Source organism: Chamaea fasciata, unplaced genomic scaffold (assembly GCF_029207755.1).
Source record: "Chamaea fasciata isolate MVZ Bird 193981 ecotype frontalis unplaced genomic scaffold, bChaFas1.0.hap1 SCAF_6, whole genome shotgun sequence".
Lineage (NCBI taxonomy): Eukaryota > Metazoa > Chordata > Aves > Passeriformes > Sylviidae > Chamaea > Chamaea fasciata.
Window position 1 is genome coordinate 1,900,080 of NW_027094091.1, and position 15,305 is coordinate 1,915,384.

General features: G+C 45.3%; 1 protein-coding gene across 1 annotated transcript; it reads right to left on the reverse strand.

The window, feature by feature from the left end:
* Nucleotides 1–386: 386 nt before the first annotated feature.
* Nucleotides 387–12,330, reverse strand: M1AP (meiosis 1 associated protein). Its single transcript, XM_066185196.1, has 9 exons — nt 12,082–12,330; nt 9,691–9,873; nt 7,895–8,069; nt 4,870–5,043; nt 4,345–4,495; nt 3,700–3,841; nt 2,643–2,849; nt 1,968–2,123; nt 387–1,794 (listed from the first exon to the last, which is right to left on the reverse strand). The coding sequence occupies exons 1-9, from the start codon at nt 12,328–12,330 to the stop codon at nt 1,651–1,653; spliced, it is 1,581 nt and encodes a 526-aa protein (XP_066041293.1). The 3' UTR covers nt 387–1,650.
* Between the last annotated feature and the right edge of the window lie 2,975 nt (nt 12,331–15,305).

Genomic DNA, 15,305 nt, shown 5'->3' on the forward strand with positions numbered 1-15,305 from the left:
TGGGTGATTGCTGCGTGGCCAGCCTCGGGCAGAAACCTGCCCAGGAAAAAAACCTGGTTGTCCTTTCTGTGTGGGGCCACAGCAGGCATGCTGGCAGTTGCTGTCCCCACGTCTGGGTGACATCTGCAGCTTTAGCAGCCTGTTGGTACCAACAGCACAGGCTGGTGACAGGCAGTACTGTGCTGTGCCTCTGCAGGGAGCTGAGCACAACTTCTGCAGCCCCAGCTCAGCCAAACTATTGGGGAAGTCTGGAGGTTCAGGTCCCCAGGCTGGTGACATGGTGACAAGGTGATGAGCTCTGGTCATTTATCGGATGCCTAGGTTGCAGGGGAAAACCTCAGTCCTGTAAAGATACAGCTCAGCTGTGGCCAGGACCAGTTTGTGGCTGTTCCCCTCTGCTGGGTCCTCTTCTCCACTGGGGTTTTGCTGCAGGATAAGGGGAAAAGTCTAATGGATTTTGGGAAAGCTGAGGGAGGTGGTTCCAAAAGCTTTGTTGCCTCCCTGCTGTCCCCTCCCTGAACCTGATTTTGTCACTTCTATGTTGTTGACTGGTTTGCAGGCTCCAGGCTGGGCCATTTGTGTGTTCATTCCTGCCCTTGGCTCCTCCCTGCACCCAAGGATCCCTGTGCGTGTAGGGGTGCCTGCCCTGTCTTCCATGGTCCCTGCCCTTGATGTCTTGCCCCAGCAGCTGCCTGATGAGATGCCAGGGCATGGGAAGGGCCAGCCCATGCCTTTGGGCCCGTCAGAGCCGGGATCCCAGGGAGAAGGGATGGCTCTGATGGGATTGTGGTGCTTGCCTCATGCCCTTGCTCACCTGCAGCACAGGTCAGTGGTGGGATAGCAGTGCTGGACATGTCAGAAACCACAGGCAGAGAGTGAACTCCATGGGGGATAACTTTATTTTGAAACAGCTTTTCAGAACCAAGTAATTAGAACACAAACTGCTGGTGCTTAACATCAGGGGCTCAGTGAGACCACCCCACCTCGGCTTGGTCAAGCTGCCCTTGGCTCCTGCTGTGCCAGGGGCACCTGCCCTACACCTGCACTGAAAAACAGGCTGGCATCTGGGCAGGAATTCTCTGGAATTGCTCTGGCTTGGCATTTGCTACAACCCCCTTTGTGAGCTGGGGCGTTGGACAGCGAGGCCAATCTTGGAAGCAACCAAATCATCTTGGAGAGCAGAACTCCAGGCTTTAAGATTTAATCCAAGCGCCCTGTTTCATTCCTATTCAACCACCCCACTGAACCTGCTGCTGTGGGATGAGGGCAGCTCAGCACGACTGCCTGCCTTGTCTGATTTCCTCCCTGCCCTGCCTGCAGCTCTTCTGACAGTGATCTGTGGCCTGTGCTAGCCCAGTCTCAGAAACTCAAATTTGAGGTACACTGGTGACGTGTGCTGGCAAGAACAGGAAATACGTGGTGCTGCTGCTTCTGCTGCAGGGGACAGCTGATCTCTGGACAGAGGGTCCCCGAGCAGCAAACTTCCTGCAGAACTGGCTCGGTGACGAACACAACCGTGAAACAACAACAACGAGGAACAAACGATGGGAAGTGCCTGTCTGACCAAGGCCAAGCTCAGTGTCTTGCCTGACCACATCCGCCCAGCTGCTGAGCCGGGACCTGTGGCTGCCCAGGGACAGGTCCTGGTGCTCACTGCAGGAACTCCTCGTACTCCTTAGGGAGCAGGGAGTCCTCACAGGAGCCTCTCCTGGCTGTTGCTGCTGGTCTGAACGTTTGGAGGGAAGGGGGAGCCATCAGCAGGGGAGCCACTGCAGCTTTGGCTCTGCTCTGAGGCTGCAAGACAAAACACAAATCCTTGTGGGACGAGGCGCTGGCTTTGCCTCATCTCGCTGGTGCTACACCCAGCCCCGGCTGGAATGTGACCAGGAGGGCACAATCTGCTGGAATGTGACCAGGAGGGGATGTCAGACCCCATCCAGGCTGCTCACATGGAGGGAGGGACTCACCTGCCTAGGCTGGTGCCGCTCCAGGCGTTGCTCCCGGGGCTGGGGCTGCTGCCGGTGTGGAGGTTTGTACAAGGAACCCCTCAGATATTTGTAGAGGTTGCTCTTCAGGTGCAAGGGGTTGTAAGCAACTTCCACTTCCAAGTTGTTCAGGGCGCTCTGCTTGGAAGAAAGAAGTTGAGTTTGCTACAGGATGTGACAGGTAGAGGCTGTGGGGTTTGCATGTTGTGGGGTTTTTTTTTTGGTTTCTTTTTCAGGGATAGTGTTGTAGACACTCCAAGCCACCCTGCAGTGAAAGGTAAAGGGATTTTTGGTGTGCTGCAACCCATAAGGAGCACTCTTAGCCGTGTATAGAACAAGAGGCATCTCCAAACAGATCTTAATGGATTTAAACATCCCCTTGCAGGATGCAGTCCTACCCTTTCCCATGCCCAGAATCAGCCAACAAGCTGGAGCACTCTCTGGGCACTGTCACCCTCAGCTCTGCTTCACAAGGCTTCTTCTCCCCAACAGACACGCAGCATTGCTCCAGAGGACAGGTATTTGCTGTCCATGGAGAAAGCCTTGTGCTGGGAAGGAGTTTTGGAGTGCTCCATCACACTCCAGCTGTCACTAGACATTGTCACAGCCATTTCCTTGTTATCTGCTGATAAGGAGAGCTGATAATGAGTGACTCACCTCGATGGGGCCCCTGACTCGCTCGGGGTGCTCAGCCAGGAGGGCTGGGAAGGCTGAGGGCAGCAGGAGCTCTCTGATGGCCACTGCTTTCACCAGGAGAGTGGCAGAGTCAGAGGGGATGATGACATAATAGGAATGCACCACCACGTTCCAGTTTGGTCCAGTGTTCTGGGGCTCGTGCCTGGCCAGGAGCATCCACTTCCTTTTCTAAAGGGCACAATCCAGGTGTGAACAACAGGCAACAGCCACTTCCTTCAGCACTGCCACTGTGGGCTCAGGGCAGGCACAAACTCAGACATCAGGGAAGGGGAACTATTCTGCAGCAGGGCTGAGGACAGCATGGCATTTGGTTTGTTTTTTAGCAAGTCAATTCTTAAGAAAAACACCCGATTTTGCTTTATGTCTGGTCAGTAATGGCCAGTTCTCCACACTCCAAGCCTTGGTGTCCTGGTTTAGGGCACATTTGGGAGTAAACTTCCAAAGGGGTCCTTCTAGAAAGCAGATTCAAGTGGCCCCACCCCCTACTGGTTCAGGAAAAGATTTCCTTGGAGAAAAGTGGAAAAAAACCTGTTTATTTAACAAGCAAAGTATTCACAAGCATAAAAAAATGAATAATGACTTTTGAATACAACCACCTCAGACATTCCACCGCTTCTCCTTCTCCCCCCTCTTCACTCTCAGATCTAGTTTTGAAGGTGCAAAACTTATTTCTGGGCTAAACAGATGAATGGGGATACAATTCAGCATCATAAATTTGGGCACTTGGTTAATTTTTTTCGCTGTTAAAGTCGCAAATCTAACTCCACCTCTGGCATTTGCACTTCACACCTCCAGACGCTCATTTCTGGAAGGTTTGAGGGTCTTCCCTAAGGTCAGATGAGCTGCAGCATCTTTCTAGCACATGGAAGGATTCACAAGCCCAACTCTGGCCCGTGAGATGAAGTTGCAGCTTTTAAAACGTTTCCTGGTGTAGTCAGGCAGATGTTACAAGGTGTGCACTCACTGTTCCTTTCCCTGGCCATCCCTCCCCATCACACTGCAGTTTTCACCCACTCACCAGCAGACTGTGACACAAAGCATGGAAGCTGTGCTGGTTTGTCTCCAGTTCATCCCAGTCCAGCTGCCAGCAGCTTGTGGGCTTGATGATGAAGGGCAGCCCATAGAGTACAGACTCACAGACCCCTTCAGACTTCAGAGCCCTGCCAGGATACAGCTCATGTTAGTGCTCATCATTCTAAGGACAACCGCACAGCTTAGAAATCACATTGCTTTTTCCTATAAATAAACATCAGAAAAGACACTGCCATGAACTGCTGCCAGGAAAGGGAATTCTTAGGCAAAAATCACAGCACTGCGAGGCATTGCTTAGGCTCTGACATCCCAATTAATTGCTGTGGCCTCGTTAGGTAATGAGAGAGCAGAATTACTGCAATAAAACATTTCACTGAAAGAACTTTTGCATGAAATGACACCTGTGGTGTCACACTCATTGAGTGCTGTGGTGACACCAGGTGTGACCATGGTCTGTGGTGTTCCATGAGAGGAAGAGTCATGGAACTGGGGGGTTTTCACACCAGAATTTGGCTCACCAGCACCCCAGGGTGAGGTCAGCAAGGCCCCAGGGTGATGCTGCACAGGAAAGTGAAGCTTTTTCTTACACCCTGTCCCAGTTACCCAGGGGAAGACAAGGGGCAGCACTCACTTGAGCACCCGGAGTTTGTGCAGAGCTGTGGATGGCCAGGCTGCCACGTGCCAGGGAGAACTGGGATCTGCTGCTCTCCCAGTGCCATCAGCTATCCCTGAAAACAGGGCTGGGTCCAGCAGCCTCTCCTGCAGATCACACTTCAGGCACACTGGGAGAAGGAGCAATGGTTTAGGTCGCTGGGATTGGCAATATTTAGCACATGACATGCTCAAAGCACTTAAAAATTAATGTTTTATTGGGGGAAGGAAAATACTAAAGCCTGAGACAAGGCATCAACCTGTCCCCAAGCCCCTCTGCAAAACAGCCTTTTTTAAGTGCAGCTCTCTGTAAGACAGCTTTTATTTAAGTGCAGCTCTGGCAGAGCAGCTTTCTGAGCCTGATGATTTTCCAAGTTATCAACAGACATCACCTGGGTCTCTAAATGGGAGGGAAGGTGCCCCTAGGACAATCCTGGGGAAGCATTAAGGCTGAGGGGTTCAGGAGCTCCTTGAAGGGGAACAGAAGGGAGAGAAAATGAAATACTTATGGTGTTCTTGGGTGCAGCAGCATGGCCAAAACTTCCTGAGGGAAGGAGGAGATGGAGCTGTTCCCTCTCTGTGCCATGGTCATGGAGCCACGTTTTAAACAGCATCTCCAGGCTGATGACATTGTCCTCTACAGTTTGCACCTCGATGTCCATTCCCAGGATTGCCATATCTGCAGGAAAAAAAGGAAAAAAAAACAGGTGAAAAAGCACCAATATTTTCAGCCATCTGAAAGATTTCTCTGGTTTCTCATACCCAGCAATTATTCAGCTCCTTGGTTGGAGGTGCAGTCAAATGTGGTGGGATGTAGCAACAACTTCTAAGCATGGAGAAATGTAGGCTGGACAGTTAGGCAGGGTATAAACAAGATAAACCCCCAAAACGCCCCAAACCACCCACAAATAATAACTCAAAAGTGCATCCAGATGAGAAGCTAGCTTCAAGTCCATCAGATAAATAAAAATAAAGTGGGATAAATTAAATAAAGGAAAAAAAAATCAATTTGCAAATGGCATAAGACATGCAATATAATCACTTGTAAACACAGAAGGTACAGTCTGGCAGCACTAATAGCTTTACCATACAGCCAGGATGTGGAAAGGCTTTCTGAGAAGATGTGTAAATAGCAGAAACAGCCTTTTTTTTTCCCCCCTTGTGTTTACCAGGCCAGCAGGGGGTTTAAAAAACAGTGCTACATCCATCTACACTAAGAAATCTTTTCTTTATTTGCCATTTTTTGCAAAAATGACACTTATGCATTAAAAAAAAAACAACCCAAAAACCCAAAGAAAATGCCCCAGAAATTAATTCATTTCTGGCTGGCAAATAATCCAGGACTACTGTAATGATTGTAATTCTTCAAATGCTCTGCAGGACACACTTTTTGACTGTCCCCACCTCCCAGCCTTGAGGAAGAGATTATGTTGGTTGTGTCTCTGCAGCAAAGCAGACTTGACTTCCACACACAACAGGAGATTTTTGACAGTGCCCTTGCTGCTAAAAACCTTTCCTTATCATCCTCTCTGACTGTCCCTAGCAGCCAGGACATTTAATTCCATTTTTTTTCTCTTTATTTTTTTTTTTTTTTTTTTTTTTTTTTCCAGTTGTGAGCTGCTCTTCATGAACTGAGCTGTTCCCACTGCCAGCCCCTTGCCCTGACACTGAGTCTTGCTCCCATTTCCCTGCAGAATTCCCTGATGCAGGCTGATCGTGTTTTGGATGCATTCCCCGAAGATTTTAGACTTGGGCTTCTCTCAGGGATGTGCACTGGAGAGGGCATTAACAGCTCAGAAGACAAAGCAGCAGGAAATCCATGTAATTGACTTTTACAAACAGCAAAACACAGCTGACAAGGGGAATTATTTGTGTTTTGGGGCTGGTAAATGCTTTAGTTCTTCCTTCAGTAAATATTTCCCTGTTTTTGTGTTTGTTTTTTTTTTTTTTTTAAATTTTCTCCTCTGTAGCAGATATTTAATCAGTTACACATCTGCAGCTAGCACAAGACATGACAATTTTAAAAGAAATTCACTGCATTCATTAGGAAATAACCAGGTTGGGGTGCCAACATCTCCTGTGCAGTGGATCTCAAACTTTCTGGAGAGCAGAGCCCACGCAGAGAAAGGAGCCCTGGGACTTGCAGAAGATGGGCTGTGGTCATAAAAAAGGCATTAGTGCTTTATCTGCAGGACTTGGTTTTTGTTTTTATCAAACAGAAATAGCTGGGAGCCGTTATCTCCAGCACATGCAAATATTAACCTTTGTTAGAAAAAGGTCTGGCAAGGCTCAGCTTCCTTCAGGGAGTGTAATGGGGCAGGGGAAGAGAAATAATGATGATGATGATAATAATTTCTCAGGTTATCAATTAGAGACCAGTCCATCCAAAGGCCAGGCATCCTGTTGGATTATTCCCACCACTAACCTGGGAATGAGCCTATGGAGGGGATATCCTGATCCTGCTCTGGATATTAAAAAATGTTAGTAGTTTCAAATAACCCCTAAATAAACTGATGGAAGAAATATCCTCATTGAAATGAAGCTCTTGATTAAGTGCTGCATCACAATATTTATTTTCTAGCTCAACACAGCACTAATCCTGCACTTCCTCTATGCTGGATCTTGCAAATTCAATGCTTTTTATTGTAATTTTTTTATAGTAAAATGGATTTTTTTTTTCTGAAACCCAAGAAGGGAGCTCCAATGGGCATCATAAACCAGTTGGGGTCATTTTTCCAATTATCTGACCTATTCATCCCCTGTTGCTTTTCTTAGAGAGCAAATAGTGCATCTACTCAGAAAATTAGAATTTCATGACTTGACATTTCCATGACCTTTATGTCCACATTTATGTTTTCATTCCATTTGCTGGGTGACAGGACTATACAAAAACCCACTTCTAAAAATAATATGGTGAGGTTTTGCATTCCCTAAAGCAGCCCTGTGACAGAGAGGCACAGAGCATCTCCTCCTCTGTGAAGCTGAGCTTTCCAAGGCTTCCCTGCAGCATTCCCAGTCCCTGCTGTGACAATTGAGCAGATATTTGCTACTGCAACCACAAAAGAGACAAATAACACTGCCTGTCCCTCAGTAAAAACCAGAAATAACCTCTTTTAATCCTCTCTCCCAGGCTGCACATTACTGGGAAGAGTTACTGTCACTGACCAAGCCTCTTAATTAACTGTTCTTTGTCTTTGATACAGTTCCTCCTTACTCCTGCTGCTTTTCTCCAGGCTCAGAGTGTGTTGCCCCCATAACTTGATTTTTTTCCTCTTTAATCCCCCACAGTGAAACTGTATCACACATGAATTTTGAGTAACACCAAGAGCTGAAGTAATACACGAGGTCTGTAAGTTCTGCAAGGCCCAGAGAAGTGCTGTGGCACAAACTTCCTCCAGGCACAGCAGCTCCCATGACCTGAGAGACATTAAATGGCCCAAAGGGAAGTGGCAGATGTTGGACCAGAGCAAGAGCCAGTGGCTGTCGTGCTGCCCAAACCTGTAACTTCCCTAAAAATGCCTTCCACTCACCACTGCTGGGCTCCTCTGCTGGCACACACTGCTCCACGTCCTCAGGCTGCAGAAAATCTCTCTTCAGAACCTCAATGACCTGAATTCTTCGCAGGCTCACCAGATCTACATCTTGCAACTTCTTTTCCAGCTGCTTTACCATTTCTCTGCTGGGCTGACTGGTCAAAATTGTGATCTGGAAGACAAATCAGAGCACGAAGAAGCTGCCTCTACTCCAAGTCCCTCTTGAGAGGTTGAGTAGCACTGGTCTCACTATGGAGAGAGGAGAAATCTTGCTGAAATATTAAATATGAAAGACTTGAAATCTATTCAAAAGCAGAATTATAAGCATTTTTTTTTTAAGCTTTGGCTCACCTTTAAGCCAATATGAAATGGATTGAGAGGTTCACTGGAGGAACATCTGCAGGTCTTGTGCTCTGTGCACTTGTGATCACTGAGTCTCTCTGTGTAAGAAGGGACTTGTACATTAATTACAGCTCAAATAGATTAAACTTGGCCTTCTCCCTTGAAAGCTGAATTGAATTTTATATATGTTTTTAGCATATACAGTCTATCCTAAATATATTTCCAAAGAGAGCAGCAGTAGGTGTGATTCCCACCACCCAGTTTTGGTCTGATACTGAGAAAAGGAAACAAAAATTCAGCTTACTCTGCAGAAAAAAAAAAAAAAAAAGCTTGGGGTGGGGGGTGGTGGGGAATTGCAGTCACTTATGTATCTGAAGCAGAAAGAGGCCTTTTTTTGAAACTTTTTTTTAGCCTTTTGTAAGGGTAAAACTCCCTCCTGCCTGTCAGTGACCAGAGCCTGTCCCTGCACCATGTCTTACATCCCCTTGCAAAGAGAAGTACAATAAAGTTGCATAATCTAGAGGAACAAGGATTGCTTAGGGGAGTAAAAACTTCCTATATCTATGGATTAACTTAATTTTTAATGTAGCTTGTTCATTCAAGCGTACTAGAAAATGTCCTGGATTTTGTTGTGTGTAAAAAAAGGTCTTGTCTCAAAAGCTTGCTCTGTTTGTTCCAACCCCCAGCTTTAGAGTTAAAGCACAAATCACCTTTCAAATGGTCAGGAAAAATAACTTAAAGTCCCATGAAAAGCAGAAAATCAGTAGAAAAGTTCCCTGGACAGACACTGGGAGTGAGTCTCAATTGCAGCCTGATCACAGTGTGACTCTGAGAGACTCTGGAAGGGTTGAAGGACCTAAACAAAGCAGAAAGACTTGGGAAATTTCACTTGTGGGGATCTCAATTTGTTTTTTATGACTGGCAGGTGGACCCTGATCCTGGGAAGTCTGAAATGCAAGATTGTTTGGAGCTGATATTTTCTGCTGTCCAGAGGAAAACACCATTTCTGTGTGAGTCCTTTCCCCTCAATTACTCCCTGTCCTTTCATGTCAGTTGATATTGCTTAAAAAAAAATACTTCCTCCTGTGAACCTTGCTCTGCTTTCTGCACTCACACGTCTGTTCTCATGTGTTATTAGCAGCTTCCCTTCCCTTTCTGCAGAAACACACATTCAGAGCTGAAAGCACAGCCACCAGTGTCCACCAAAATCTATCAGATCCTGGACCAGCTTTCCCTAGAAATGTCCCCTTTTCCACAGAAATCTGTCCAGAGGGATTTGAGGACTTGATATCTTCCTTCAGGATTTCTGGACAGTGGATCTCTGAAACAGCCAGAGTGGCTGAATACATGAAATACAGAAATTTTTCTGCATGTTCACTGCACACAAAACACACATTTATAAAGCACAATGATGTGGGATGGACCCCACTCCCTTCCCAGCATTTTCTTACCTCCACAGAACTATTTGTGGAACCTCCTGCTGCTGTGTGCCTGTTGTACTGCTTGAACTGCTGCAATCCATCCTGCACAGCTTGCACCACTCCGTTCCCCCACTGTGGGAAGCAGCCTTCAGCCGGGAGCGAGCGGAGCTCCGAAATGCAGGCTTGAACTCGGGAAAAGTTCTCTTTCACTTGCTGCAAACACAGGGTTCAAGGAACAGGAAAAGCTGGTAAACACCATGAAATACCTCCCCATAGTGAGGAGGAAGGCTAGTGGTCACAGAGATGTCAGCTCACCTGAGCCTCACCGAGAACTCAGAGCTGAGACAGAGCCAGCAGCTAAACCAGTGGCCACAGGGAAGATATTGAGTGAACTCTACCAAATTTATTTAAAGCAATACAAAGATACGGCTGCCAGAGGTCACCTTCCCCACTGGAGAGGCAGCAGGTGAACATTTGACTCGTTTGCTTCAGGTGTGTGGAGCTCTGAGTCACTGAAGCACCCCTGAACCATGGGTGGGCTTTCAGTGGGACTGAGTGGGAAGCTGCAAAGGCTCTGCTCAGTCCTTACTCAGTCCCACACTAAATTTTTTGATGTTTAAATGCTGATTTCTTATCTTGTCACCATTTTGCTCTCCCCCACAGTTATCTACTTCCATTGTGGCTTCTCTTTCTTTGCCCTCCCTGCCCTTTCCAGGGAAGCTTTATGGTCTCTCCTGCTGGGGAGCCCAGTGGGAACAGAGACCATAAACAAGCACTGAGGAAAGATTAAAACCAGGGTGTGTGTGACACTTCCCCATGTACTCCCCCCCCGTCACTATTTTCAGCTCTGGGGCTTTCCTGCCTTGATGATTTGGCTAACAAGCACCCTTTAACACAGCTCTGAAAAACACCTTCAGTACAGCAGCTGATGTCTACTATTGGAATGTAGCACCCAAAAAAACCCCCCAGCAGAGTGAATACAAAGAATGGCTGGGAAATTATTAATATTATTGTAAAAATGTTGTGCAGTTAAACTTATAATTTGTTCTTGATTTACCAGCCAGAACAGAGAAGGGATCTACTTCTATTTAGAGGAAGAAAGGATAAAACACAAGCATGTTCTTCAATCTAGCCAGAAGAGTAAGTAAATTAAGAACCCCCTGGAAGATAAACCAAATAAATGCAAATTAGGAACCAGGTACAGGTTTCACAATGACAATTATTTCATCCAACCACTGGATGAAATTATCAAGGGAAGTACTTGATTACCCATCTTGTCTTCAGATCAAAACTAGATGGCTTTCTGGAAGGAAGTTTTAACGAGACAGGGGTACTTTAGTGAAATATAATAGCCTGTGATATGAACAAAACAAAACAGTGATCTAAGGGCTCCTCTGTCTTTAAAAACTGTGACTATCAAAATGAGGAATTGTTGTTTAAATAAAAAAGACAGCTGATCAGGAGCAGCAGTCATAAGATTATCCTTGTCACGTTATCTATAACCTTTCCTACAAAATAAACACCACCATTAGCCAGAGTCTTCTTGCAGATCACATTTGCTAATTTAGTCTTGACCTCTGGTTTTTTATTTTTCTCAAGATGCGAAGGCTTGACAAAACTTTTCAGAATGTTCCCACCATTGCTGTATAAAGTGGAAGGGTTAATCCTGTGTGTTTACACTGCTGTTGTGTAAATGGGAGTGCTCAGTGTGATTGTTTCTAACAGGATGACTTCAAAAATTCTTGTGAACTTTAAGATGCATATTTGTATTCCCAAACTGTTACTGCAGAGTTGCTACTCATTCTCCACCTACATTTATTCCTCTGCAGAGCCCTAAATGAGAGCAATATTTGTTCTTACTGACTTAGATCTCTATATTTAAAATCTGTGTGGATGTGGCACTTAGGAACATGGTTAAGTGGTGGATTTGGCAGTGCTGAGTTTAGAATTGGATTTAGTCTTAGAGGACTTTTACAGATAATTCTGTGATTTCAGGATGTTTCTCAAATTCAGCACAGATATTTTAACTCTGCACCTTTCCCCTTCAACATCTAGAACCTCTCACACATTGGTAATATTTGTCCAGAGTCCAAATTATTACAGCTTGAGTTGTGTGTGACAATTCTGACAGAGAGGCAGTGCAGCACAAAGCAGCACATGAAAGGCCCAAGAGATTCTCCAAAACAGATGTTTTAGGAAGGAAGAGCACAAAACCTAATTTATCAGGTTCACAGATCAAAAATGACACTCCTCCTTTTAAACTTTGTCCTTCCACAAAATTCACCTCGCTGCGAAACGACCGTCCTGAGAACGGCTGATTTTTTTTTAGATGTAAATTTGTATAGAGATTTTTTTTAGATATGAATTTAGATATAAATCCTAATTTTTAATCCCTGAGCTGCAGCAGAGCTTGGGGCATACCGTGAAGGGCAGCAGACACTCCTGCTGGGCCTGCACCACGTACAGACTGAGCAGAGGCACCCGGCAGGGCCCTGCCAGACCACAGGCCAGGCCCAGGACGTTTTCCAGAGCCTCGGAGAGCAGGGAGCAGGTGTTGGCCCAGGAAGGGGAAGTGACATCCACCACCAGGATGCGGGATGGCTGCTGGCTGGGGGCTTTGGCAGCAGCAAAAATCCTCCGTGGTTCTGAGGGCAGTTTTCTGGAATTCATGGCTTCTGCATGTGGGTGTTACGTGCACGGTGACGCAACTGAAATAAATAAGAGAGAAATAAATAAAGAACAGCAATGAGTGAAGCTCTCCCTTTTCCATTCACTTGAAAGCACAGCTCAGTAATAATTTAGACCCTTATATCCTTTTTCTCCAAACCAGTTGCTGTCCATACTCTAACAAACTCACGCAAAACGCATGTGGTCAGGAAACAGAATGTTTTCACTAATGAAAAACGTGGCAGAGAGGCTCTTACAGGAGCAGTTTCAAACATTGGCAGCATGGAACTGTGTGAGGTGATCCCCCAGCCTGGCTCTGGTGCATCCATCAGCTGCTGGAAAGCAAAACTGGGAGCTCCACCTCCCAATTCTGCACTGACCAGAAGGTTGCACCCAAACCCTGGGGAGAACAGTCCCTGCTCCTTCAACCCCAGCAGCATGAGACAAGTAGGTGGAAAAGCCAAAAGAGGCCAGCAGGATGCAGCAAGAAAATCCTGCATATCCATGATTTTTACTTTGTGGGTGTGAAGAACCAACCTTTGTCCTTCAGAGTGTCAAACACCTGGGATGAGCTCCTCCACAGACCTTGAATATGACATTGGTTCCCCCATCTCCCTTCAACCTTAAGCACAAGAGCATTTTCCTGTTAAAAATTTTCTTCTTTACTTCGTGAGCAAAGAGCCTTTCTAATATCCTCTTGTCACGAAATCCAGGCAAATAATTCAGTGCTGTTTGTAAAGATACAGGAAATGCTTCAAAAAAGAAAAGTGTTGGTATAACTGCACACACCGCAATATGAACTAGGATAATTTTTTTTTTCTTCCTACAGTTTTCTTCCCAGCAGAATTAGTAAAAGTTTGAAGAAACCCTGGGTTTACACAGTTGGGCTCTGGTCAGAACCCAGGCCTGTCATTTGTGTGGGGTGTTCAGCTCACACAAACAGCTCTTTTATGGTCTCCAAGGAGACAAGATATGCATTTCCTACAGCCTCCAGCACTTTGGAGTAAGAATTTCTGTAAGGTTTGGGAAGAGCAAGAAATGAGTTTCTATCTGGCTGAAGAATCATCAGAAACAAAAAAAAAACCAAACTGAATTTCTAGAATTCCTTAGGATGCCTGTCAGTGCAGGCAAAACAAGAGTGATCACAGCCTGAATTTCAAAACTGGGGTTAACACTTCAGAGCTGATTAAAATGTTATAAATACAGATATAGATCATGTAGGTATCCTGCTTTGATTAGTCCTCTGGTATAATTTGATTGTCAAATGAAAAACTGCCAGATACCACTTTAATCAGTGTCTCTCCTGGAGCTTTTCAATTTACAGCAGAGTTTACTCAATTACATCACTGAATCTGGGAATGGGCTTGTCTGTCTGAATTTTTTGTGATGAGGCTTCAATGCTACCGAACTCTGCAAGCCCCCAGAGCTTTCTCAAACAAGGAAACAAAACCCATCCTGTCAGAAACCCACAGGAGCTGGGCCTTAGCATTGGTTTCAGAGAGGAAAATGAGCTTTGATGCTGAAGCAGACACAGTTTTCCTCATTTTGAACGAATTCTCTCATTCCTGGCACTCTGCAGAACTATTCTTATTTTAAATTGGTTTTGTTAAAATAGATCCCTCATCAGCTCCTTACCAACTGAACTTCATTCCTTCCTAATTGTGGTGTCTTAATTAATCTCTGCTTAGCAATATTAATGCGATTTATATGCATCTCTCCGTACAGTATTTGACAATATTTGACCTCTTTTATAGCTCTGGTGAGGCTGGAGAGCAGAGGAATTCCGTGGAAGTGGCAGCTGTGGTAAAATGACATCCTCATTTAGGCATTGGGTGGACTGACAAGAGCCCATCCCGAGGGATCCCACCACAATTCCCTGAGAATTGTGCAAACTGCGAGTTCTGGCAGCTGATTTGACATTAAGTTATTGCTCAATAAAACAGAACTCTCCAGGTGTCAGGGCTGGTGATGTGCATTTTGCTCAATGCAAGGAGACACAAATTCTGCAGAAGCAGAAAAGGGGAAGAAAGGAAACTTTTTTATAGTGAGTGATTTGTGGCTGCTAATGACATTCTGCAGTTGCACATCATCCTACGTGCTTGGTTTGTTATTAAAAAAAAAATATTATTAAATAATATCCAGGTCTAAAAAGGCATAGCACCAAAGCCACTGGTTAAAAAGGATTAAGGGTAATTGGTTTAAAAAGGTGCCATTTTCAGAGTAAGCTTCAAAAACCCTGGGAAAGAGGAATATTCTCATGTGGAAAATAAATCAAGCTGCATAAATGAGTGGGTTTACTAGAGAACAAACTGGCTGTGCAGTGTGGACGGCCTCTGGTGTGAATCCTTTTTTTCTACTTAGCCTAGAAAGAAATGCATTTATTTAAAAAGGTCAGGACGAACAGAAGAATAAAGACAAAAAAAGCAAAAGAATTCACAGAAAATCAAGCGACTGAAAACAAAATTATTCCAGAGCCTGTATAATAGAAGATATTATGTGTTACTCTGTTCATCAGTGCTATAATCAATCATAAATAAACGGCTTTAGGTTTGTGCTTTTATTGACATAAAATCATCAAACCTTAGTAAGAATAGTCGCTTTATATTAGTGTTAAAATCACTCATTATAACCTTTATAGGTTTTTGGGTTTGTTTTTTTTCTCTCAAAGGAAGAGGAGCTATAACATTGTAGGACTTCAGAAAAAGGCATTTTAAAATCCCCAATCACTAAAAATGAGTAAAAATAACAAAACCTTAGCCAGTGTGTGGACAGAGCAGCAGAGCAAGGACAGAATTCCCAGGTGCTCCTGTGGAGGAACAGCCAACCCAAACCCCACCACGAGAGCTGTGCTATCAGGGGGACCTTGTGCTTGAGTGACAGGCTGGAATTCCCAGAATTAAACTTTATAGGAACTGTAATAACTCTGCGATCAGATTATGGGCACGGCTAATGAAGCCTCACGGGGCAGCTGCTCCGTC

Excerpts from the sequence above, each read along its gene's own strand:
- M1AP (XM_066185196.1), bottom strand. The coding sequence starts at position 12,330 with ATGAATTCCAGAAAACTGCCCTCAGAACCACGGAGGATTTTTGCTGCT. Across the intron at positions 3,842-4,344 it reads CACAAACTCCGGGTGCTCAA|GGCTCTGAAGTCTGAAGGGG; the intron begins GTGAGTGCTGCC and ends GTATCCTGGCAG. Across the intron at positions 1,795-1,967 it reads AGCGGCACCAGCCTAGGCAG|CCTCAGAGCAGAGCCAAAGC; the intron begins GTGAGTCCCTCC and ends TTTGTCTTGCAG.